At 40.8% G+C, this 24,901-nt stretch overlaps 1 protein-coding gene across 1 annotated transcript in view; it reads left to right on the plus strand.

The window, feature by feature from the left end:
- The first annotated feature begins 3,056 nt into the window (after positions 1–3,056).
- The window catches only part of cfap46 (cilia and flagella associated protein 46), a 29,673-nt gene continuing 7,828 nt past the window's right edge, over positions 3,057–24,901 (plus strand). Inside the window, exons 1-41 of the mRNA XM_066693243.1 lie at positions 3,057–3,251; positions 3,350–3,422; positions 3,509–3,618; positions 5,083–5,214; positions 5,586–5,650; positions 6,223–6,387; positions 7,077–7,200; positions 7,596–7,690; positions 7,853–8,011; positions 8,465–8,564; positions 8,932–9,030; positions 9,306–9,496; positions 9,589–9,817; positions 10,177–10,297; positions 10,595–10,721; positions 11,078–11,202; positions 11,550–11,698; positions 13,350–13,483; positions 13,699–13,911; positions 14,038–14,263; positions 14,466–14,606; positions 15,076–15,183; positions 15,516–15,697; positions 16,499–16,630; positions 16,783–16,948; positions 17,092–17,170; positions 17,264–17,411; positions 17,521–17,704; positions 19,163–19,316; positions 19,639–19,734; positions 19,868–20,091; positions 20,262–20,381; positions 20,515–20,685; positions 20,862–21,010; positions 21,204–21,302; positions 22,195–22,270; positions 22,476–22,628; positions 22,812–23,012; positions 23,126–23,232; positions 23,596–23,778; positions 23,865–24,000. Of these exons, the coding sequence (XP_066549340.1) occupies positions 3,374–3,422; positions 3,509–3,618; positions 5,083–5,214; positions 5,586–5,650; positions 6,223–6,387; positions 7,077–7,200; positions 7,596–7,690; positions 7,853–8,011; positions 8,465–8,564; positions 8,932–9,030; positions 9,306–9,496; positions 9,589–9,817; positions 10,177–10,297; positions 10,595–10,721; positions 11,078–11,202; positions 11,550–11,698; positions 13,350–13,483; positions 13,699–13,911; positions 14,038–14,263; positions 14,466–14,606; positions 15,076–15,183; positions 15,516–15,697; positions 16,499–16,630; positions 16,783–16,948; positions 17,092–17,170; positions 17,264–17,411; positions 17,521–17,704; positions 19,163–19,316; positions 19,639–19,734; positions 19,868–20,091; positions 20,262–20,381; positions 20,515–20,685; positions 20,862–21,010; positions 21,204–21,302; positions 22,195–22,270; positions 22,476–22,628; positions 22,812–23,012; positions 23,126–23,232; positions 23,596–23,778; positions 23,865–24,000 (5,622 nt within the window). The 5' untranslated portion in view covers positions 3,057–3,251; positions 3,350–3,373. The remainder of the gene's footprint in view (positions 3,252–3,349; positions 3,423–3,508; positions 3,619–5,082; positions 5,215–5,585; positions 5,651–6,222; positions 6,388–7,076; positions 7,201–7,595; positions 7,691–7,852; positions 8,012–8,464; positions 8,565–8,931; positions 9,031–9,305; positions 9,497–9,588; positions 9,818–10,176; positions 10,298–10,594; positions 10,722–11,077; positions 11,203–11,549; positions 11,699–13,349; positions 13,484–13,698; positions 13,912–14,037; positions 14,264–14,465; positions 14,607–15,075; positions 15,184–15,515; positions 15,698–16,498; positions 16,631–16,782; positions 16,949–17,091; positions 17,171–17,263; positions 17,412–17,520; positions 17,705–19,162; positions 19,317–19,638; positions 19,735–19,867; positions 20,092–20,261; positions 20,382–20,514; positions 20,686–20,861; positions 21,011–21,203; positions 21,303–22,194; positions 22,271–22,475; positions 22,629–22,811; positions 23,013–23,125; positions 23,233–23,595; positions 23,779–23,864; positions 24,001–24,901) is intronic.

Here is a 24,901-nt window from a genome sequence, read left to right on the forward strand (position 1 = left end):
TTGTATAATAGATGTAAGCTTTCCATGGTCGCATAAATCAAATAAAAGCAATTTGTTGATGTGCTGTCAGTTTCGTAGGGTGAAATACTTTTAACTAAGTAAGGAAGGAAGGAGAAAATACACACAAATAAACCAAAATATTCACAGACACCCACACAAGAGAAACATCCACCCACAGTGAACGCGGCAGGATTTAAGATCTGGTTAATGGGGATAGGGTTAGAGTTAGACGCAGACCAAAACTCTTACCTAAGTCCTTTGTGTTTAAATATAGCAATTATCGTTTTATTACAATGTTCCACCTTCAAACCCATTAGACAAAATGAAACTAAATCACTAAATCAGACAAGTGCCTCAAGTCTGTTTCACCATCCCCAGCGAGACTGTCAGTGTTCATGTCTGAATGAGAATGAGAGGAAGTCCCTAAACACCGGATCACAGAGTATAAAGCCGCATTTTATAATTCAGACTGAGAGGGGAATCACTGGATCGAAGGCTTTTAACTATACAAAATACAGTCAGAATTATACATTTGTGAAATTATCTATAATTGCATTTAAACAATAAATATAATAAGTAGGAATGTTAGCCCGTGTTAAGAGGAGATAAAGTCTCAAAGTACAAAGTTTAATCAAAACAATGCTCAATAAATAGACTTGTGATCGACAAAATACAAAACTGGCAAGAATCCTGATTGCTGTACTCCCTTCTCATATCACAGAGGCTTGCAAGGTTAATTTTCCTCAGAGATCCAGCATACATATTTCATTCATTTGCCCACAAAATACACTGGATTTAAAATAATTGAATGAGGACCATTGGGAAGTTAAATCATTTGAATGCTTCCAGCCATTTATGGATTGAGTACCAGCCATAGAAATGCAATTATTGAACTGCACCAAATGAATCTGACAGTTTGGCTGACTATGTGTTAGATGTAATGTAAATAGAGGAATATTGACTGTGCCGTGTAAAAAATGTATATTGCCTCTAGTCATGAGCTGACTATTGCAGAGAACTCAAGCTTCTGTTAATCTGAACTCCTCCAGTGACAGCACCTGATGTATTTACTGAACACCCAAGAGTTCTGCAGGATGTTGAGGAATGCTCAAAATCATTCTGATTCTAATAAAATCTTACAGTTTATAATTAATAGTATTAAAACCTATATTTACAGATACGAGGGATATAATATTTAGCCAGAGGGGATGTCTTGAAAAATATTAAGGAGCTTAAACATTTATAGTGTATATATATATGTATATATATATATATATGTATATATATATATATGTATATATATATATATATATATATATATATATATATATATATGTATATATATATATATGTATATATGTATATATATATATATATATATATATATATATATATATATATGTATATATATATATATATATATATATATATATATATGAGCTTCCCATGTGCCTGGGCTTTATCGACTACAAAAAAAACATTTGATAATATATATATTAACTCAGTCATCAGGGGTCTAAGATCAAAACATTGAGGAAAAATACATAAAACAAATTCAGTACATCTACAACAATGTCACATCAACAATCAGACTCCACCAAGACACTGACAATGTCAGCATCTGAATAGGAGGACGTCAATAAGACACAATTTCTCCAAATATCTTCAGAGCAACTCCTGAAGTGTTCAAGACTTGGGACTAGGAGAAGAAGGGAATCAAGATAAATGGAGCTTACCTGAACAATTTACAATTTGCAGATGAAGTCATCTTTGCAAAAACACCTGAAGACTCTCAGGTGCAAGTAGGAAACTAGACTAAAAATGAATTTGAGTCATGTTCAACAGTTTCTTGAAAACCAAGCAAACTGAAGTAGATCTGACAATACTTGAAGAAGTCAAAATATATCTCTACCCTGGACAGCAAATCAACACAGATGGAGATCTTATGGATGAAATCAAAAGAGTGACAATGCGATGGAGTACATTTGTAAAAAATTGCATGCTATTGGAAGAAAATCTAACCCATTTGTTTAAAAACAAAAGTATTTGATCAGTGCATCTCAGCAGTGGTCCCCTATGGCCACTAAACATAAAAAAATATACAGACACTTGAAACAACACAAAAAGCAAGAAAAGAGTAAGAGTAACAAGAAGAGATAGGAAAACAAATAAATGGATCTCAGACTAAACAAAAGTGTGTGACATCATTGAAAGAGTGAGCTGTTGAAATGGCAATGGATTGGAAACATTGCAAAGAAGACGAATGGATCCCAAGAAATGAAAAAAGTCCTAGACGGCGACCACATAAAAGATAGATAATTGAAATCAAACCCTTAGCCTGTAAAAGAGATGCTGCGCAAGTGGAAACACCTTTAACCAGCAATGGATTGATGAAGGATGCTGCTGATGATATATTTATAATCAACCCACACTCTTATACACAAATCATTAGTACACCTGAAATAAAAACTCATCTCAGCTCTGGTTGGAATGCCAAAAGGATGATTCTGCAGAATTCATTTCACAGGAAAAATCTGTGAGTCTGCAGAAAAGACAACTACACAAGGGTCTGCATGAGTTTTAGACCTAAACATTTTCAGGCCTTTTATATATGTCCCGTGGGATGCTGTGCAGGACAAAATGAAGCCATGGTTGTCTGGGAGTGCATGCTTACATCTAAGAATAATATTTTAGTAAACAAAACACTGGATTTGTTTCATAATTAGATGGGATGGACAACCCCTTTGAACATCGAAGTCTAGGAACTTTGGAGCATTTCATTATGACCACAAAAGACAGGTAATGTAAAAATCACTTTGATGGCATTCCTGCAGGACCAGATTTGGCAACTGAAAACAACCAATAACTGCGTGAATGGAAAGGAAATAATATATTTAAAGTAATCCATTCATAAATTAAAAATAATTAATATGCTTTTCCTTTTATTACAAATCAACTCCTTGACACATCTAGGCAAGGCTTCTCATTGTTGACACAGCGCGCAAGGTTTGTCCCACTTCGCGCCCCGTAGTCCCGTGTCTAGAGTGTCCCGTTGCTGAGATACAGCGGCCAACACAAGCCACGCTGAGGAGAAAACAAAGTTTACAACAACTTAATCGCAAATAAAATGCAAATAAACTATTACACATATTGTACCGTGTGAAGTCAGTTGGTCGTGGCCGGAATCTGGACCGAGGCGATTGCTATGAAAGCTGTCTGGTGAATTAAAACGGTTAAGTGGGGGCATTGTTGTACGTACGGCATTTATTTGTACTTTACGTTAGACGGTTATTTATGCTAGTATACAGATTATTTTAATAATCACTGTTAATTGGTTTTACTGTTACAGAAAGCGCTGCCCGTCTTAAACAACATGGACCTGCGCATTCGCCAGTTTCTCAGCAAGGCCGGATCCGAGAGAGGTTTGCGGTTAGATGTTTGTTTGTTTGTTTGTTTGCTTGCTTGCTTGCTTGTTTTACACGGATATGCATGTCTTGTGTGTTTGCAGACTCCGAGGCTTTGAAGACGGCGTATGAGCTGATGAAAGCAGGCCGAGCCGGGCGGGGCACCAGCTTCAGTCCCGAGTTATATGTTATTTGTGCAGAACATGCATTGCAGGTACATGTGCCACATACATTCATATCTATCAATATGTGTGATTTAATATGACGTCATGTGATTTATTTTGGAGACTTATTTTCTTGCATTGTTTCACAAACCCTTGCACAGGATTATACATTTGAAATGCATGCAACAGGTGACAACAATATACAAAGGTTCATGCACATACACTTTTATATCAGGCTCTTAAATGTGTCTGTCCCATTCTCAGGAGGAATAATGATGGCTGCCAAGTTTAGACTAATCAAATGCTTAAAATAAAGAGATCAGAGTCTGGCACCTGTTTCTGTGTCAGGGACTCTGTCAACATGCTCATTAAAATCTGTGCTAATTAAGCCTGATCTGGAATTTAAATGACTACCACATATGTACCGCGCTTTAGTTAAACAAGTTTATCAATGTATAGTGTAGTTTACAAAATACAAAGATCATGTATTTGACATTTTGGGAAACTAATCATGGGTGAAAGGGTCTTCTGGGCTCTGATTAGGAGTCCAGCATGTTTACAACCGTTGGGATGAGTGGGTGGATCACTCCCAGCTGTGCCGTTCCCACACAGATGACACTGGGCACAGGGCTTGCCAAAAGACAGCATCTAGTGTGTATAATGAGACAGATGTTGGGTCAGCAGGTGGTCCATGGTAGAGATCTCTACAAAGAAAAGTCAATGCTGAATGTGATTACTGCTAAAAGGGTCTTGCACAAGATGCTGTCTGTAACAGAGCTGTGAACAAGTTCTACAATGTCAAAGATTAACTTTTACTCCGTGTGCCAAATGGATGTCGGATTGTGGATTGAAAGCCATTATATGCCTTTGCCATGCTTAATGTGATATTGAGTCTTAAAACTCTTCATATCTGCCACAAATTAAATATGGAGCATTGTCTGTGCCCTCTAGGACCAGAATAGATCATTCTTCTCAGTGAAACGTCTGCTTTTACTTCTATATATATATATATATATATATATATATATATATGCATATGCCTTCAGGGAGGCTAATTATCTAATTATTTTGAGGGCAGGCATGACAAATAATAATCTAAGACTAATTAACTTGCAGATTGCCAAACAACTAAATTAAATAAAAGGGAGACAAGAAAAACAGAAGTATATTTCCAACAGATTTCGATTGCATGATGCCGATCAAAACTCTGCAGGTCTCTGCTCAAGGACCACTGCACACAGCTTTTACATAAAATTAACTTTACTCTCATATACCCAGACAACCCCACAGCTTACTGGGTGGTATAATAAATCACTACATGAGAAAGTACGAGACTGCAGAGAGCATCGAGTGGTTTCTTCACATTTCCACTCAAACCTCTTTAATTTGCCGGGCATTATGTAGTAGGAAATGCTTCCAGAGATTAGTGTTTTTATTTTTATTTTGCATTACTATTGTTAGAGCACATTTGATGTGAGGAGTCTTACTCAAAGCATGTGTTTGTGTGTTGCCAGTCAGGACACAGGGAGATCAGTACAGACTGTCTGACGATGTACTTGAAAGAAAAACCTCCATCCAATCAATTTCTTGGCAGAGCGTATCTGTGCCAAGGCCAGCTGAAAGCTCCTCAAACTGCTGAAAACTTGGTAGGAATTCAATTCTTGGTCTTTTCAGTTTGTCTTTCTGCGCAATTCAAGCTGCTAGGCTGTAATTAAAAAAAGATGGGTTGGTTCTGCTCATATCTTTGTTGGGATATATTTAGAGGGTTTATTACAACGATTACATATTAATAAACATTCAAATTGAATACCCCTATGTCCTGTGGTGTCAGTAGCTTTTACCTCTAAGGTTAATGTTTGCCATTTGTTTAAATTAAGGAGTATGTCCTATTAAATTAAATAGCATTTTTATTGTGGTTGACTTGAATCTATATATACAGTATGTATAACTCTGCTTTTCAAGGAATTTTAGTTTATATTGTTAATTGTTACATTTCCACAATTGTTTCTCATTTCAGGAAGAACTTGAAAAGGCAGTGATGTATTTTCTGAAAGCTATTGAAATCTCAAAAGAACAGCCCAGGTAGGTTTCCATAGCAAAAATACAATTTCAGTTTCACATTTCGTATCTTTTGCGACAAGAAAGTAAATGATGGTTACGTTGTTTTGATCTGACAGAAATTATGAATAATTTATCCGATATGTGCACGGTTCTACTTCCTGCTGTAATGGAATGGAATCATTAAATATAATCTGAAAGGAAATGTATTTGAGATCTTTGGGGGGGAGAAGCAGAAACAAAATAACACTGTGGGATTTAGAAAGAGTCGCATTAACTGCCTAGAAAGTACTGAAATTAACCAATTAAATATATCTATTAAGTTATGTAGAGATCTGGTATAAAGAAAATAAACTGCCCTTTTCAGCCCTCAATAACCAGAATTCCCTTAATTGAACAAGTTAATTGCTTAATTGATCGATAACTTCCATGTGGTCCCAGTCTGTTGAAATTAACGATTTAGGGTGACGATAAAACCTTCTTGTTTTTTACTTTATATGTTTGTTCTATAATATAGTAGTCTGTGAATCACTTGTCACACTGGAAAGAACTGACCTGACCTCTTTTGACATCTCTTTTTTTATATATATGTATAGGTATCACTTTTTGATTTTCAACGCCACTGTGCTTTACTGGCAAATGATCAGACCCTTCCTCAGACCTGGCTCTCGACAGTTTCTAATACCCTCCTTAACTCAGGTTGTCAGCACTCTGGAGGAAATTGGGGAGTCAGACTTGAGCTGGAGGGCACAGCTAATGTCGTGAGTTTCCATGCTTTCAATTATTAATGCTTGATTATATATGTGATCCTGTGGTTATGCAAATCACACAAGTAAACAAGAAATGTGGTACTACAAGATTGTGTCCCCCAGCTTTTCTGCTTGGCTTTTATTTGATCTGGCGTGTGACAAATATCACCCGAACATCCATTCTTAAATTTCCATCTGGAATCTGCTTAGCTGTAGGCGGGTTCATGGTTACATTCAGGTTGTTCAGAGAAGATTGCTGTGAGTAATGTTGTGATATTGTGCATACAAATGAAGCTCGTTAATCAAGGAATACTGGTATAGCTGTATGAAATGAACCGATTTTAACGAGGGCTACAGAGGAATGTGTTAATGGTCTTATGGTTAAAGTTAGGTTGTTTTCAGAGTATTATTTTCAGTAAATTTAGCATTTAAATGAAGTTAGGTGTTAAAATGACGGTTATATTTTGGTCTGGGCTAGCGTTAGGGTAAACTTCAGATTTCAAAGATTAGGGTTGTTTTTCTGCTGCTTTATTTAAATTGCCTGAAGGTTTGTAGGAGTCTGGCTAGGGTTGGGGTTCAGGCTGTTGTTTGGCCTTAAAATGGGTAAACATATCAATGCAATACAATGGGTTACTATAGTTTTGCCAAGAAATGCTCTCATTTTCTTGAACCAGATGAAAATCCCAGTTTTCTTGTTGCAGGGAACTGGTAGAATGCCTTTTAGATGCAGGGAAAACAAAAGAAGCAGCAACTTTTGCCAAGATCACATCAGAATTTATTGAGTCCAATGTTCCTCATCTCTACCCAAAGATATTTTCTTTGCAGGTAACCAAATCATTACCCATTTATTCCTTAAATATGTAAACGCACAAACACACACATCTGAAGCAAAATAGTTAAATCGACAGTTGGACTTCAATGAACAGGTCGAAATTGTCGAGAAAAGTAGTTGAAACACTTTACTGCCTATAAAGACATACGTATTTGACATTCATCCTTAAGTTAAGGTTCTTATGAGCACTAATTCAGTTTGATTTCAGTCGGAGTAGTGCATGAATAAGATATAAACTTGTGAATTTAAATTAAACACAGAACTAACAAGCTCCATGTCCTGAGTCTGAACTGAAATGCCCAGAAATAACAGATGTTGTTATTAGATGTAGTTCAAATGCCAGTGTGCACTAGTTATCAGTCATATATTTTGGTGTTTTTTTTTGCAGGTGCGCCACAAACTAACGGAACTGGTCAAAGCAGCCAAAAAAGCCAAAACTAATCTTATTTTAGATGTGATTTTTAAGATGCAGAGATTAAAATCGTAAGTCATTTTAAAATACTTCTATTCACGTGTGTCTTCTATCAGATCACAGTGGAGTATGATCCCTGGAACTGTTGCCTTTCAATATGACTTTTGTCCGCCCTTTAAATCATTGTGCTGTGTGACGTTAAATACTAACATCCTTATTTATTCTCCTTCCAGTCAACTGGAGACCGCTGAACCCATTAAAGACAGCGCCGCACAGCTCAAAACCATCTTACTCCTTCTGACGCAGTCCGATCTGGACCGCCCAACCAGTCCGACCCAGGGGTCAACCTCCTGGCCAACAGAGGGGGCTCCCCAGATTCCTGTGATGGAAAGGTAAACCTGTATTAACATAATACTGGGCATTTAAACGGCAGTATAGCAAGCTCTTTCGTGCAAAATCCCACCACAACATATTACAACTTCAGAGAATATTGTATCTCCTATCCAGTGAGTTTATCTTGTAGCCCTGTAGCCCTACAGAGCTACAGTACAGAGCAAAGTCAGTCTTGCAGCTCTTTGATGATAACATCTGTATTCCAGCGACGGACGGACGAACATGGGAATCTTGTTAACTGTAATAAAGTTTTAATTAAGATAGCTTTATTCCAGTCTGAATACTCACTTCACTGGTTCAATATCTTTCGTTTGTTGATGACATCTGAAGATGATTTATGATTCTGGATGTGTTGTGGTGCATTGTATCAGTGATATGGGGATTGCCATCGTTTGTTTTGCTCCACCGCTAATTGCAGTAAACAGATACCTTTGTGTTGTGTTTTTTGACAGGGTTTCGTTGCTACTAGAATTAGCTCATCTGTCACTGGAGATGGACAGCCCACACGTCGCTGCGGAGAGTTTGCTAGAACTAAAGCGTGCTGGGGTTACAGTAAGGGCCAACTTGTAAACACATATCTAACTATCTGTTTTTCTTATCTATTTAATCAATTTCTCTGTCTATCTAACCTGTCTATCTAACATCAGTGTAAATACATGATAACAACAACCATTTGCTTCTGTTTTGATTTGTTTTTAAATATAAAACCAAAACATTATTTTATTATTCCAGACATACAATTAAGGGACAGGTAACTCATAGCATCATTACTTTTCAAATTTAACACATCTCTGTGTCCTGTCCTGTTATTCATTGTGGAGATCACATTTTCTCCCTATTTTATTATTTAATACTTGGTGACATCTTTGACTGCAGTGTTCGAGAGATGGTATTGAACTGTTGTCACTCATTATTTCAGGATTTTGGGAGTCTCGCGGCCATAGAGTGCCTGAGCTGCGAACTGGAGCTGAAAAAGCAAGGAGGGAAGATTGAAGAATATTCCAAAAGTGCAGTGGAGGTAAACGCGTGAACATGAAAATCACAACTCGGCACAGACCAAGAAATCTTAAGCACACGTAATTAATTAGCACACATTTCACTTCTCAGAGTCGGATTCAATAAGTCTCTATACACAGACTTAGGAGTAAGATTTCATTCCATCAAGTCATTTGCCGGGGATTTCGGGCCGATTTACTGGAGTTTGATTGCGTCTATCTGAGGTCAAAACTCTTTGAGTCTTGGTATCAAAAACAAGTCTGCAGTTTTGCCGTCTTCTCATGTCTTGTTTGACAGGCACACCTAAAAATGATCAGGAAGTTGGACCAAACCCTGCAGAACGCGATGAGGGAGGGAGACGTGAAAGCCATCCAGGTGGTCTGTGCCTCGCAGTGGGGTCTGTGTCTGCCCCTTCTTCAGCACAACCTGAGAAAGAAGATCAGAAATCAGCTCCTCCGGGTGGCCGATGCCCTGGAAGAGACAAGCAGGTGACCTAAATCCAGGCGTTTTAACCGCATGGCTCTGAAAAGTGGTGACGGAGCGTCGCTGAGTAGAAATGAACCCCTGTGTCGTCTTGTAGCCTGTTGTTTCAGCTGCGGTGTCAAGTCCATGCTGAGATCAGCATCATAGAAGAAGACGGAGACCACATAGAGGCGGCTCTGGATCATGTCTGCAAAGCACTACGTCTGGACGAGAAAGGGATATACCGGGATCGCCTCCAGACTGCCCTCCGTCTCCTGCAGCTGCGCACGGCGCTGTACGAGACCCCTGAAAGGACGGAGGACCGAGCGGCTCTCATGATAGAGCAGGTTGGCTATAGATCCCCGCAGTAGAGAAGCTAGCTCTGTAATCTCTCGGAGCTGATGAGAATCTCTAATCCCGTTTAATTTTCATTTTTCATTTTATGACCCTCTCATCCCGGTGGCCTAGAAAATCCATTTCATGTTTAAGTATCTTTGTCATACAATGTGAGTGATACAATACTGACATATTCATCGTATTTGGTGCAGTGTAATACAAATGAATATCCTGAGCTTTTATTGCCTGTAGTCTGTAAAAACCTTTCCTTACCAGAATGAAACGCATACAGCATCCCAAGTAGTGTCTGAGCTCCAGAGATCGAATCTGAAATTGTAATGTTTGTTTCTAACTTCATCCCAAACTGTAGGCAAAGAAAGCGAACCTGAATGACGACGTGAGGAAAAAGCGCGCCCTGTTGGTCAATGCCGGAATCGCTTTAGCACCGGACGCGTTTCAAGTTGTCCTCGACGGAGACAACGAAGCCAAGGGTAATAACAACTGCCTATAAACCCACGCCTGCGCTGTGAGAAATTCAGGGATCTTTAATTGTGACGTTTTTAAAGCAAGGTACTTAATTTGTGCCAGACTCGATTCCGGCACCGACATCTGAGTGACGCCTTTGACTGCGGCGTCTACGCGAGGGAGTGGTGGGATTGAACCACTCGGTATGCCAGGGCTGCGTTCGTCTCCCTGGGCTCGGATCTCCCTCTGCTCTGGCACGGTCTCGTCATGTTCATAGATAACTCTGGCAGATGCTTATATGTCTTTTAATTTCCGATCTGCAGTTGCAAAAGCCAGCGGAAGAAACGGTCAAATCAGCCAACTTTGTGCTAAAGCTCAGCATCATACCGTCTCTGTGCAGAAGGCAGAGGGACACCTGAAACGGCTGGCTGATCAAAATGACAAGGAGAGGTTTGTAGATGTTGGTTTACACTAAATAAACAGATGATAAATAAAAAAATATTTTTTTTTTTCTTGTGTGGAGCAGATACCCACAGCACGTTTGCTAGAAGTGACGCTCTTACGATCAATTTCATCAGCAGCGTTTTTGTTTGTCTTTGCTTTACTAAGGCTTTGAGTCTTGAAGGATAAGAGGCCTATATTTTATTAAAGAATGCACTGATACATCAAAAACAAATGCTAAAGGCAACATACATTTTTAATTACAGGGATAAAAATGAATTTTTTTGGGGGTAAATGCCCTTTACTGTTGACAATCGTTGAAAAGATGCGTTACTCGGAAGTTGACACTGCTGTTGTTGTCGTAGGATGCGGCTCTGGGCTGCTTTGGCTAAGCTGGCCAGGAAGCAGGAGATCTGGGATGTGTGTCGGGCAGCGTCTCGGTTCTGTCTCCTGTATGATGATGGTCGATGGAAAGCTTCAAGAATTGAGAGTAAGTATTGATAATAGTCCGAAACGGAGGTACCCAAGAGTCGAATGCAGTGTAGAACTACTTTTTGTTGAGCCACAGCTGTGGAAAAAACCCTGAAGAGTTCGTACTTCAGTTAGACTTAATTTTCAAATTGTTCAGATATACTTTCAGAAGCTATTCATGGCGGAAATTTACTATAGATGCTTAAAGTTAATAACAATTGAAATAGCAGATTTCATGAAATTTAAATGATATAAAACGGCCCAGTTGATGTTCTGTCCTTTATACACTATCAACTGGTATCAGCCAGCTGTATATGCTCTGCTTGTTGAGGCCACTAACGCAAGCGCACGTGTTTATGTCTTCAGATGATTTGAAAGATGAAGAAAGTACTGCGGAAGGAAATCAAACTGATGGAAGTCTGGCCACCGAATCGATAAAAACAAGAAAGCAATTTCACACACCTGAGAGGGATCTGATGAGACTGCTGGCGGAAATACGGTTCATAAACGCAGAGGTACATTCGCGTGTGTTCGCTGGAATGGGACAATTAGCAGAGTTATGGCACGGCTCCCGCAAACTTGGCAGTAAAGCTTAATTTTGTGCAAAGTCAACGGGATTTTAAAAATGATTTTCTAATACTGTGTCAGTGTACCATGGCTCAAAACTAAAATTCTCGCTCAGGTGTTAAAATGAGGGTGTCATCGATCATTCTGTAGTATGTGTAGGTGCAGTAAAAGAACATGCATAACGATAGATGTCTTTTTAATATGCAGCAACACTGTAAGCACGGGGGAGAGAGAGATGTCTTAGAGGACGGTCTAATTCTGTTTTCATAAAAATGTGAAACTAAAGTAGGAGCATCAACAGCTATTGCTTATATTGCAAGGTACATTTCAAAATGAGTATTTCTGTGTTTCTCTCAATGTGAATTTAAGCTGCAGTGCTTCCCAGGGAGAACATATTTTTTGTCAGAAGTCTGCACTGTTGGGTTTTCTGTGCCTGAATGTACCCCCCTCCCCAAAGAGACCAGACTTATTCTCTCTATGATCCTTAAAAGAGCCGCAGCCTCCTATTAGAATGGATAGTAATGGTTCACACCACAAATGTAGAATGTGTTGAAGTGACTGTAGTACTGCAATGTGTCGCTGAGGACCAGAGCGCATACACTGGGTCAATTATGCAAGTCAGATCTTCAGAAGAGTTAAATCAGGTGGCTATTAAGCAGTCATATGAAATGTATCAACTTGTTAAACACAGTGCTAACAATATATAGGCATAGTAAGAACACAGGTTTGTATGGATGACAGACTAATATAGTTCTCCCTGTATATTGTATCCGTCTCTGCCTTCATGTGTGTGTAGTCTAATCTCCAGGATTACTGCTCACTTCCGCTGTGTCCTTTCTGTTGAGGAGTTCTGGGCCGTGGGTTTACTTAGATCAGCACAAATGTATGCTAAAAAATCCTGCATATTTTGAACAGAAGTGACAGGTTAATAATTGACGTTGAATAATTGAAGTCTGTTTTGCATGTCACCGGGCGTCCATTTTGTCTCATGTTGATTGCGCTCAATCTGATGGGACCAATAGATGTCTGTACAAATTATGCAGCCTTTGTAAACGATCATCAGGGCTGGTTCCCACTCTCGTGTTGAAACTAGTCCCCCTAGTGGCCTTTAGTCTCCTGGGGCTTCCCTTGAACTGCAATAGGAAAGTGTTCACAGTGGCCCGTACCCAGGAGATCTCCTGCCTACATCCAAAGTAAAAGTCTCGAAGAGCTTCCTGTCTGTGGGTTCGAAGTGGGTGGACTGTGGCCGAAAAGTGGTCTGTTAGAGTCTCAGGAAATGTCAATTTACTTTATTTCTTAGCAGACGCCTTTATCCAGGGCGACAACTTACACACTATACATGAATAGAAACTGCATTCAAAAATAACAAAGATCAGAAGTGATAACTTTGAAATGGAATAGAGAAAGATTTACAAGAACTGCATGTTCCATCATTACTGCGCAGTCCTGCTTATTCGTCATGCTTTTTCTATAATAATTAAGGATGCATTCTTATTGTTTTCACGTTAAGACATTATAATCTTGCCTCTGTAAAACCTCATTAGCAGAATGACTATATCTCTCGTTTCATGTTTCCTTTTACATTTCAATGGCTGTTAGGCAACTGTACTCAAGTTAAGGTCAGAGGGCGTACAGCTTAATGGCAAGCCAAGTCCACGAGAGGACAGAAGCAAACGTCCTGCAGGTTTCGTTGCAAAAGATCCAGAAAAGAATCCAGAATGGCTAATCTACAGGTAATCCTTTAACAGCCTTGGCATTTTGTTCATCAATACAAACCATGTGGGTGCTAAATCGATGTTCAGGAATAGCGAGTCCCATCAAATAGTGAATCAGATTGATTTGGAATCTAGATACGTATTGCAAAGGAATAATGTGTAAAATCTACAATCTGTGCCTCCCGTGTGCTGGAGAAATGCACAGTTCACAGCCTCCCAACATTGCATTTCAGAGACTGGATACAGGGCTTGTCCGTTTACGCGACACACAACTTTCTGCGTGCGGCGGAGCTGGGCGCTGAGCTACACGAAGCCTGGATCGTCTGTAACACAGCCGTGTACGTCTGGAACTACAACCACCACCTCATAAAGGCTGGGGGACAGAGGGAGCTTGTGGAGGCCTTTCAGAAATTAATCGATTTTCTCAAACAGACTGGACACTCGGGGTGAGTTGGCAGCAGGTGGTTTTTGGTCTTTTGTGCATCGTCCATGTCAGGGATAAGACTTCAGGCAGGCTTCCAAGACCAATGCACTTTTTGAGCTTTTGTGTTCGTGTGTCTCTCCACCGGCAGGGAAACGGTGCTCTTTGTAATGCTGTGCAATGCCCTGGCTCAAGGCCTGACCCTCCCCTGGATTCCTGGCTCGGCTAAGAGTGACGACGACAAGCTGCAGCGAGAGAAGACCCCGGCGGCTGACAGGGGCAGGAAGGGGGCCGGGAGAGGAGTGGAGAAGACGGGCAGCAGGCAGAGCTTTGTGGTGGATCCCAGTGGCATGTCAGATGTGAAGAGAGCTCTGGAGGTGAGGATGGAAGTAGTACAGGGCCGTGGTAGGTCAGAGACCAGCCTCCTCTTTAACTAATCAAGGCTGGGCCAGCTGCCTGACCTGGTGAGAGCCAGTCAGCTGGGTTTCAGGTCTGCGCTCAGCTCTTTAAGTTCCCAAAATGGTCCCCTGGCATTCCCTCTGCACTTGAATCAGCAGTGACTTTCTTGTGCGACTGTAGGTGTGTGAGTTTGCGCTGCAGCTCACCAACGGCTCTGCATCGGCCGACACAGTGCCTGTCGCCGTACGGAAACAGGTCATCGCAACGTGGGTCCGGATTAAGCAGCTTCTCCAGCAGCCGAAGCTTGACCTGGACGATGAGGTGAATGCTTGGCTTTTAAATTGCCAGCTATTCAATTGTAATCGATAAATCACTGTTGTTGTTTGTATACATTTATATTCAATCAGTTTTAAAATTACATAGAATTGCTGTTTGTGGTCTGAAAGAAGGACCATGAGTCCCAGATCTAATAAGCGTACATTTCTCCCACAAGTGGAAATGAATCAAGACCGAGAGAACAAAAAAGTATAATCATGAAAATTTTATGATGAAGGCCTTCATTATGGACTCACTGCCTAATATGCAACACTAATAGATAAAATAATAAGACGAAGAACAGATGCCGCATTCTCAAACATTAAAATAGCTAACTAGAGATCGACCGTATATTTATTTATTTGTTTTCTCCGTAGGGCACACAGGAAAAATTAAATGATGTCTTAATGATTAAAGGTGTCTGAAAAGAATGTGTAACCCAGGTTGAGCCCTAACAATTAATATGTGCTTGCAGAGTAAGAGTGATACCCAGAGCGCAATGACAAGAGTGCTCGTCGGACTGGAGATGCACTCGTGCAATAACTCAAGATTAATGGAGTTCTCCGCTCCCAGTCTCTCTGTGGTGAGTGCCTCATACAATCATACAGATTGTGTCTTTATGATATGTATTTGATCTGGGGGTTTCTGGAGCAGATTTCAGAATACAATTATATTGTTTACTGTCATAAGCATTAAACAAATTAGACACACACAACATGTTATGTAACAAATTAGGAATTGGAACTTGAAATTAGATGTTTTGATTTGTTTGAGTTGAGGAAATGCAAGGTTTGCCATATTCAGAAAGTATTTCATATCGACTGTTTCCCCCCCAAAGCCAAAGTGTTTGTATCCTCATCGTAACACCAAAGAACATCACAGAAGCGAACGAGATATTCCTCTTTTACTTTCCAGTTGGCAAAAATGACCTCTGACTGCAACTGGACAGATGCCGCGGTCGAGCTCGAGACTTGGCTGCAGCTCGCGCACTTCGCCCGTGTGAGCGGCGACCATGAATTAGTGATGGCGTGCTCCCAGAGGGCATTGCAGCTAGAAACGGCAGCTGGAAGAAAAGTGATTTCTAGTAAACAAGAACTGTAAGTTTCAGAAAGTGCATCGTATTTCAGTTGTTCTGCAGAATCCTGCCGTGAACTAAAAAGGAGGATTCAGGTGTGAGTAACACTTACTGAACTGCTACAACCTGCTGTGTTTTCCTACCACCTATACATTAACAGCGCAGCTCCTGTACTCACCCGTCAGCAGTGCGGTTATTAGGCGTGGGTTGTGTCATACTGTGCAGTTGCATGTGATTCATACACATGAACATCAGATGAACAAGAATCTGCTGGCAGTTTCCTAAAAAAAACATTAGAGAAACTCGCCGTGCGATTGCTCATTCATGCTTTTGCGATAATAGTTCAGGCGGCGGGTTATGAGGGTAGAGTATCCCGATCTAGACTCTTTAGTACAAGGAATTAGAGGTGTTTAAATCGTGATGATGCTGTGTGACTTACAAGCAGTGCATGGATTTTCAGTCTGGGCACCTGAGTTCTAATCCAGTTACTCCACAAGGACAAGAACTGTATTCAAAGACCAATTCCAAGAAGTCTTTCAAATCTTTCCTTAATTTTATTTACTTTTATGTATACGTATAGTCATATTTCAATGTACAGCAGTGACAGTGATAAATGAACTGCTTCTGCGTATTTAAAACAAGATGCATCGTTGCTCTTTTCCATTCTAATATCATGAAGGAAATCAGTGTAGAAAAAATACGACATCTGCTGCTCATTATGAATATTACACTTGGAAAGATCCGTGTTTAATGTAATGTGCATCTGTTCCCCAAAAATGATGGTGTCTTGCTCAGGATCCAGTCATGTTCTTTCCTTTTAAAGGTACACCTCTAAATCAGTCCAGGAGATGCTGAGCAGTGTAGCTTGCATTCAGGGGCAGAGTGTGATGCAGAGAGCGTCAGGGCGGCCGCATACGCGTCAAGAAGCCCTGAAAGCTTTTGAACTTGCTGTCTAGTAAGTGCCTTTTCATCTCAATATGTTTAGCACAAATGAGTAATAAAAGTTTATGTGATACTGATAGGATTTTGAAATATCTGAATACATTTTGATGCTAGTTGTATGTCTGCCTTCACTGTGCAGTTATTAATGGTTCACTGCTTGTTTAGTTTTGCAGAAAAGGCTGGAAACCATTCACTCTGTATGAGCGCAGCCCGTCACTTCTGGAACGCCTGTTCGTCTCTCCTACCAGCAGCATCTGAGAGGCAGCAGCTGAGACGTGCCGTTGAGAAGATACTGAACGCCATCGCTCGGACGAGCTGTCAAGAGAAAACGGTAAAGCCAAATACAGAGTTACACTGCAAAGTCTTCCTCCTGTTTATCTCTTGACATCATTTATAATGTTTTATTTTGCATACTTTTATTGTGTTCCTTTTCTTTTCATCGTATTAATTCATATTTGTTGTCACATTCTTTAGGATGGAGACAAACCGATTGCCGAACCCAACACATTTGCAACTTCGTCAGTTGCAATCTCATGTGGACCTTTGGCTACAAGTATGTGAACTTAAGAAATGCATAAATAATGATTGATTACGAACTATTTCTTGGTTGGGTGTCATTGAATAATGCATTGCTGTTGTCGTGTAGGTGTGGGGAATCCAGAGGAGGATCTCACTCTCAGAGCCGCTCTGTACGGACTGTTATTTCACATCCACGCCGATCGAGAAGACTGGGAATCGGGCCTTCGAGTTCTGGATCAAGCGATCGGAGAAATGCCAAGAACGAAGCACAGACTGTGAGTTTCATTTCCATTTTCGTGTCTCGTTAGCTTTTTGAATAAACTACGTAGCATAGTAAATCAAACTTAACGCACTTATATATATATTTGTTATTCTATCCACTAGCCTAATTTTCAAGCATCGCGTGGTGGTGAAGGCTAGGCTGGGCCAGAGCTTTCTCATGGACATCCAGAAGTTCAGAGATGAAAGCGAGGACTATGTGTCCTGCCTGTGGAAGCGCGTCGCTCTGTGTTGTAAAGAAACTGTCGGGCAGCTCGCCTGCTACCAGAACGCCATCCTATCCTTGCAGGTAATTCTGTCATTAACTTGTTCATCAGCGTTAAAGGCTTCGGAGGACAACCCTTAATCGCTACCCCAAGGTCTGCTTTGTGTTGCGTCTCCAGTCACATCCTCGACAGTTTCTTTCGTGTGGTGCCGCTCATTTTAAAGACTAAAACATGAAAAGAAATGCAGCTCAGCAACACTCCCTGTGCATACAGCAGGCTTCTTTCTTCTATACTTTCTTCCCCCTTCTCTTTTCTCTTTTCTAATCCTCCCGAGGAAGTCGTACTAGACCCCACAGAACTGCGACTGCATGGTCTGACTTAATATATATTCGGGACGTGGGTAGAATACCTATAGGGCCAGAAAATGTAGTAATGTTACGCATAAATGTTATGGGTATAGTTAGAATCACTTAAAGAGATACAGGCCCTGTAAGTGTCTATTACCAGTCCTGGTTGTTCTCTTGGTTGTGTTACTGTCGTATATATTAAATTATTATATTATATTATTATATTAAATATTTTGTATGCAATGGTGAGTAGACTAATGGGCAGATAGTTCTTCAGATCTTCTTCGATCATATGTTTTCTCAAGTTTTCTGTTTCCTCCCTCAGATCGTAAAGAGAAATACAAATCTTTGAAATAAAAATCAGGAAATAACCATTATCCAGACTGTTATCCGTTTTCTCCAATCTGAATTATTGATCGTTTTTAAAATAAAGAAAATAAAACAGGTCTCGGGCAACTCATAATTCATAAGCTATCTTTTTCCTCTCTCTCTCTCTCTCTCCCTCTCTCTCTCCAGGCTTGTGCTCAACTATTTACAATCATTTTAATTCCCAGCTGAGTATAAAATCTGTCAGATCACAACGCTAATGTGCACGAGCAGATTTTTTATTTATTTGTTTTTGGGGGGGGATTTTTTTTTTGTCCCGGAGATTGAATTTCACTCAATATGAATTTAATTAATCTGACATGACTAACAATCATTATTCACTCAGCTTTGTTTTGTTGTATGACTGATTAATGTGTCTTGTCAGTGTGTCATCTGTCATTTAAGAGATTTGCCTCTCCCTCCCCCTCTCCCCCTCTCCCCCTCTCTCCCTCTCCCTCTCTCTCAAGAAGTCCAGTATGATTCAAGGTCCAGTAACTCACACTACTCAATGTTTTGTAACGATTTAAGTCATTTGTAAAATTAATCATTGTCTTAATAATACAGATGAATAAGGATTAGTCAGATATTAATGTGATCATGACTTACAACATGGCGATTAGTATTCTTGTGTGCCTCTTCAAACTGTCTCTCGTCTCATCGCGTGACTCCCCACTGACGCAAGTGTGTCTGTACAGTACGTTACCTGTACTTTATATTTTCCCCTTGATCTCTTTCACTGCCTCAAGGTATTCATGACGCTCAGAGAGTTTACGGGCATAATTGCTATTTTGCCCTTTTTACTGACATTGTATTGATTATGTTTTCCAGAAGCCAGAAAGCGCCTGGCAGAAGGTTGATTGCCTGCTTGAATTTGGGCAGTGGCTATACTGTAATCAGTTCCCCATCACAGATGCACTTCACCAGATTGAATGGGCGATTGATATTCTGCTGCACATGAAATTTGAGGAGAAGAAAACAGATGGTAACACAGGGAACGGTTTACAGCTTGGCCATATGTAACTGTCGATTTCCTTTGCTAATCCTCTCCTCTTGAGTCAGTATACAAGCAATTCTTATGTTTGTTTGTTTGCCGTCTGAAATGGTCTTATTTCTTTTTATGTCTGTTTTTCCCCTTGCAAAAGAACAACTGTCTAATTGTGTTGAAATGCATATTTTTCTGCACCTTTAAAGTTTTACAGTACTTTCCAGAAAAATGCAAATCTGGCATTGGAATAAATAAAATACTTTCAATAATGCTGGCTGTACTGGGATGATCAGATCTAGTTTAACTTTTTCTTTCTTAGATGTGAAGGGAAGGCCGAAAAGTAGATCGAAGACCAAACAATCGCCAGAAAAAGTATCGTCTGAGACCGTTGAGGAACCAAAGACCCCTAAAACAGGTACTATCGATCTTCCTGTTGGTTGTCCTCTCTCTCCTCAAAGCGTTTTCATTTTTCTGTGTCAAGGTCACCCCCACTGATCTCATTTTCAACGCCAAGTAGCTCAGAAAACAGTTTTATTAACTCGTTGCAGAAGAGCCAGCTGAGAGGGACAACCTAATCCCAGTGCAGCAGCAGTCGGAGATCGGAGTGACGTCTGCGAGTCCCAGCCTGTCCCTTGCCGATGTGAAGAACGTGAAGCAGCTCGAGGCCCTGTTCAGAGCCCACACGCTGATGGCTGCCATCGCAGACCGGGCCTCCCCTCAGCGCCAAGAGCACTGCCTCATGGCGTATCATTATGTGCTGCGGATCTGGCAGGTAACGAGTTCTCTTTCCGACAGTGAGAGGAGCAGAATGGGAATAATTCAGTTTGGCGCTTCTCTGTGTGTTTATATATGTATGTATGTATTTATTGACAGCCCGTGTGTAAACCGTATGTGTGTGCATAATGAGCTCTCTTCAGCTTCGGCGGTCTACATCCCCAACAGGTATCTTTAGCAGCCGCTGGGCCCGTCATTAAGGAGCTGCTGAAGAATGCGTCTGGGCCTGCTGCTCCTCCGACGCCGGTTCCCACCCCGAAGAAAGAGAGAGGGAGGAAATCCAAGGAGGTATGGCTAGATACACACGGGAGTCTTGTTCTGACAGTTAAGTGGCCCATTAGGGTTTTACATAGAGATATTGTGAAGCTGTGGTTTGTTTTTATGACTATACATATGATCTATATATACATTTTAACAATAGGCAGCTCTTCCTCCGCCTGGTCGGGAGAAACCGAAGCGAAAGGGTACACCGGACAGCTTTCCCGGCAGCCCAGAAGAGTGGGCCGGCTACGACTGCCCCGAAGAGGTTCGACAAGCGTTCAGGCAAGATGCCGGCCTTGACTCAGTGAACGAGCAGAGCATTACGCATCCGGTGAGTGACCGCAACGCAAGCCGTGTCTGTTGTTGAGTCTTTAACGGCATGCGCCTGTGATATCGTATTCTGAGCCTCCAATGCAAGAAGGGATACCTCGAGAAGCAAAAATGATGAGTCTATCGATTAAATAGTTCCAGCACCCCAATCGATCTTCATTTTTTCCAATTGAATAGACTCGGAGCTTGTTCTTCTTGGATCAATTGGTGACTGAGCTCCAGGCGCTGTCCTTAACTCACTTGACTCTGCCGGCTCTACAACTCGCCGAAGTGATTGCCCACGTGGTGCTGGGCTGCAAGAGTCTGTCTGACCTCTACCACCTGAGGTGAGGGCTGACGTTCTTCCAGATGTGCTGTTTCTGACATCAAGTGGACAAGGCTGCAACCTCTGGAGCATTATGAGCCCAAAGAATATTTCCTTTTGTCCCCATTGCCAATGAACTAATTAACTGACAGAGGAAGGTCAATATGCTAATACTTCTTGTGAAATCGCTCAATTGTTCCCCCCCATTCTTTTAGGATTGCAAGAAACTCTTCCCAGCTCGGTCTGAGCGTGTCTGCAGAGTACCACGAGAAGGCTGTCGGAGCGGTGTTCGTATATGAGGAGGAACAGATTAAGTATGTTTAGCTGTGGCCTTTTTTATATCTTGGTTGTTTTACAGTAAAAGCAAAAAGAAAGCAAATTAAGAATCTTTATAATCTTTATGTTCTAGAATCTTGATGAAGAAATAAGGGAGCGCACAAAGACATGGATTTAAAATAAACATTTAAGACAATTCTGTTCCTTTTTTATAATGTGTGAAGACATATGCAGCCTTCTGTCCCTAGAGACACTGAAACAGAATTTAATACAGGTGATTCTTCCATAATGATGGAATGATTTCCCCCCCCCCAAATCTGTTTGACAAAAGGTGTCCCAAAAAATCGATGGCAAATATATATATTTTTTTCCAGTCTTTTGTCAGTTGCCTTTTTACTGGCAACTGATGCTTTTTTGTTTTCCACAGAAAATAGGGTGTGTTATCTGTGAATTATACTGTACCATTTAAAAATTGTATTTAACCCAATTAAAAGAGTAATATGATTTGTAGTACATGTATTTTACAGTTGACACATAACTGGAGCAATTCTCAAAAGACAGAATAAAGAATTCAAATGTTAATCAGTATCTCATAATTTAAGGACTTACTTCAGCTTTCTTCCTACTTTCCTACTACCTCCTAAATACTTTATAACATCACAAATATGTCTGGGTTACCTAAAGCTGTAGATGAATATACATTATCCCAGTTTCCAAATCTGATTGAAGCGAAGCAACATCAACTTCCTGAGCTTCGTCTGCCTCTCAGACTGTCTTCATCAGTCAGTAGAAGAGCTTGGCATCCCATCAGTTACTGCCGCTGAGTCTTTATCTTGAAAAGGCACGGCTCTTTCTGTAGGCACTTTCAAAGCAGCTGCCTAGCGAGTTGGGGAATATTTCTTAAACACATCAAGTATAATTTACCTTCAGGTGTCGAGAAGCTATTGTTCTGCGCAAGGAGAAGGAAGGAGCCGAGATGAATCGCGATACAAACAGTACAACACCAGTAAGTCTGCGCTCTTATTTTTTTCTTGTATTCTAATGGTATGAATTATATCTCCCCCCTAAAAGCGCCTGCGAGCTGAATTCAGATTCTGTTTGCGTCAGGTTGTGCACGATCTTGAAGTTTAAAGGTTTTTTTTCCAGCCACCATCTCGAAGATCACTGGAAACAATACTTTCTTTCTATTTCTTTTTTTCGGTCTCTCTCAGGGGAACAATGCTGCTGGCGCCTCCCTCTCTAGAAAGAAAACGAGCGGGTTATGTGTTCATGAGATGTGGATTGACAAGGCAGAGGTGTTGCTCGATATGGGTTTGTACCAGCCGGCCAGACTCCTACTGTCGGAGGCTCATATGGCTGCCAGGGTGAGAGGAAATGTCTTACTTTTGTTGACTAGTAACCAGGTTGTGTTTTGAAAACCATTAAAGCAGTTGCACCGCCAGTGAATCCAAATTTACACTCCATAAGCTTCATGTTCACAAAGGTGAATAGTTGACTCTTGTCTTATGCTTGCTAACGGCTCGTTTGTGCTGTTCTGTCACACGCAGGGACTTTGTGACAAGGCAGCCGAAGCGCGGTGTCTGTATCTCCTGGCGGTTCTGGCTAACTACGAGAGGAACCACAGTCAGGCCACGGCTCTGTTTGTCAAGGCCCAGGAGATCGGAGGGGACGAGCGATTCTGGTTCTGTGTCACCGTGGGCCTGGTGGAGGCCACGCTACGCGGGGGCGGCGCTGATCGAGAAACGCTGGTCAATATAAACGCCGTGAATGGCAGCATTGGCCTTGAATTGAAATAATTGCTTTGCTACGATACAAATGACAGTATAATCTTCTCATACGTCTCTCTTTGTATCATTAACAGGCGTGTATGATTTTAGAACGAGCAGCCTCCGTGTTGAGGTCGGCCTGTGAGGAGAGACCAAACCGAGCGCCTGTTCTCCAGTCCCTGGTCGCGTCTCTGGAGGCCAGGTGCGCTGCTTCTGAGCATAAATACTGAAATTCATCATTGTGTTTAAATTATACAGAATGGGGACTGTGCTGGACTATGAATTAACTGCTTTTTTCCGCATGGGAGTTGTGGGGTAGGATGTGATGTATACAATGATTCCTATGAGCTTACTGTAGCATTATGTGATATTTCTAAGTGAATTTTCCCTAGAATAGATGTATATTATTGTTTTTATTATACATGGGCACCACCTTGTGGATGAATACACCACAAGCACTTTCAAGTACTATTAAAATATACTTTTGCATTCGGCTCTTCATGACAAATACTGTACCTTTGATCTGCATGGGCCTGCTTGGCATAATACGCATCACCTTTTTCAGACGAGCAACTCTACAGATCCAGGCGCTGCGTCGCGGTCATGTCGGCACCACCACAGACCCGGAGGCGGTCCAGAGGCTGATGGGGAGCTGTGATATATTGAGGCGATCAGAGGAAGAGTTTTGTCAACTTGGACAGGGAGAACAAGCAGTGGATGCAGTTGTGGAGCAAGCGAAGGCATTACGGTAAAATCTCTCCGTTATTCTGTCGGGAATGCGATGTTTATGACCTCATTTGCACGCGTTTGATTTTCACTCTCTTTATTTTGAAGGATGCTTGCAGAACACACAGACGATGAAGACGACAAACATCACCATCTGCTAGAAGCCTATTCCTCAATGCTCCGGGCCGTCACCCTGCAGGAGGAAGCCATCTTCGGTGTGGTCGGCCTGCTGCATCCTCAAGAGGTACGTTTTTCTTGTTCTGTCGCTCATGATCTGAATGTCAAGTAGGCACTAAAATTTGGACCAATCCTTGAAGTAGGGACCTGTGATATATATCTGATTGGCTAAATATTAACATTTAAAAAGTTAAATGGCTGTAATTAGAGTTTTGCTCAAATATAATTACTATTTTTAGTGTCCTTTCTTTCAAGACACTTGTTTTCTGCCCTCATGTGGCAGCCCCGAGTGTGTATTAAATCTCGGCCCAGGTCTAAAGGAACTTGTGTGGATTGATGGTGCTTCGGATTTGGAAATATGAATCTTAAACACGGCTGAGTACTGTAGTAACAATGCTTATAAAGTTACTGGTATGTGGTTTAAACTTGGATTATGAGAATATCATTAAGATAATAAAAGCACAAATGCCCATACCCGAACTGAGCAGTTCTCTGAGGGATACCTATGAATCAATCGTCTACCTCCGACTGAAAGTATTAAATTAATTAGAAACTCGACAAATCACATTTAAAACTTTTTAAATCTTGGAACTAAGTAAGTTTAATATGATTCAGTCGATAAATATGCAAATCACATAAAGATTTGTTTCCAAAAACATGAGACGCACAGATGTCCCCTTTTGTATTATTGAGATAAATAAATAACTGTTTACTTCAAATCCACTTATGGAAGTTAAGTCTTGATGGTCATAAACACTGCATTGCCAAGGCTCTCTAGTTACTATTTAATTAATTTTACCTGATGATACGTTATTGACTGGAAGGCAGTTTTATTTAATGTGTATAATATACTCCCTTCATTTATATATAATGCTGACAGGTTTTAAATAAATCAATATACTCTACAGAGGCAAACACAATGCTAGGGTATATTGTCAAAAGTGTAGAATTGAGAACAAGGGCAGTGA

This window comes from Amia ocellicauda, chromosome 20 (genome assembly GCF_036373705.1).
Source record: "Amia ocellicauda isolate fAmiCal2 chromosome 20, fAmiCal2.hap1, whole genome shotgun sequence".
Classification (NCBI taxonomy): Eukaryota; Metazoa; Chordata; class Actinopteri; order Amiiformes; family Amiidae; genus Amia; species Amia ocellicauda.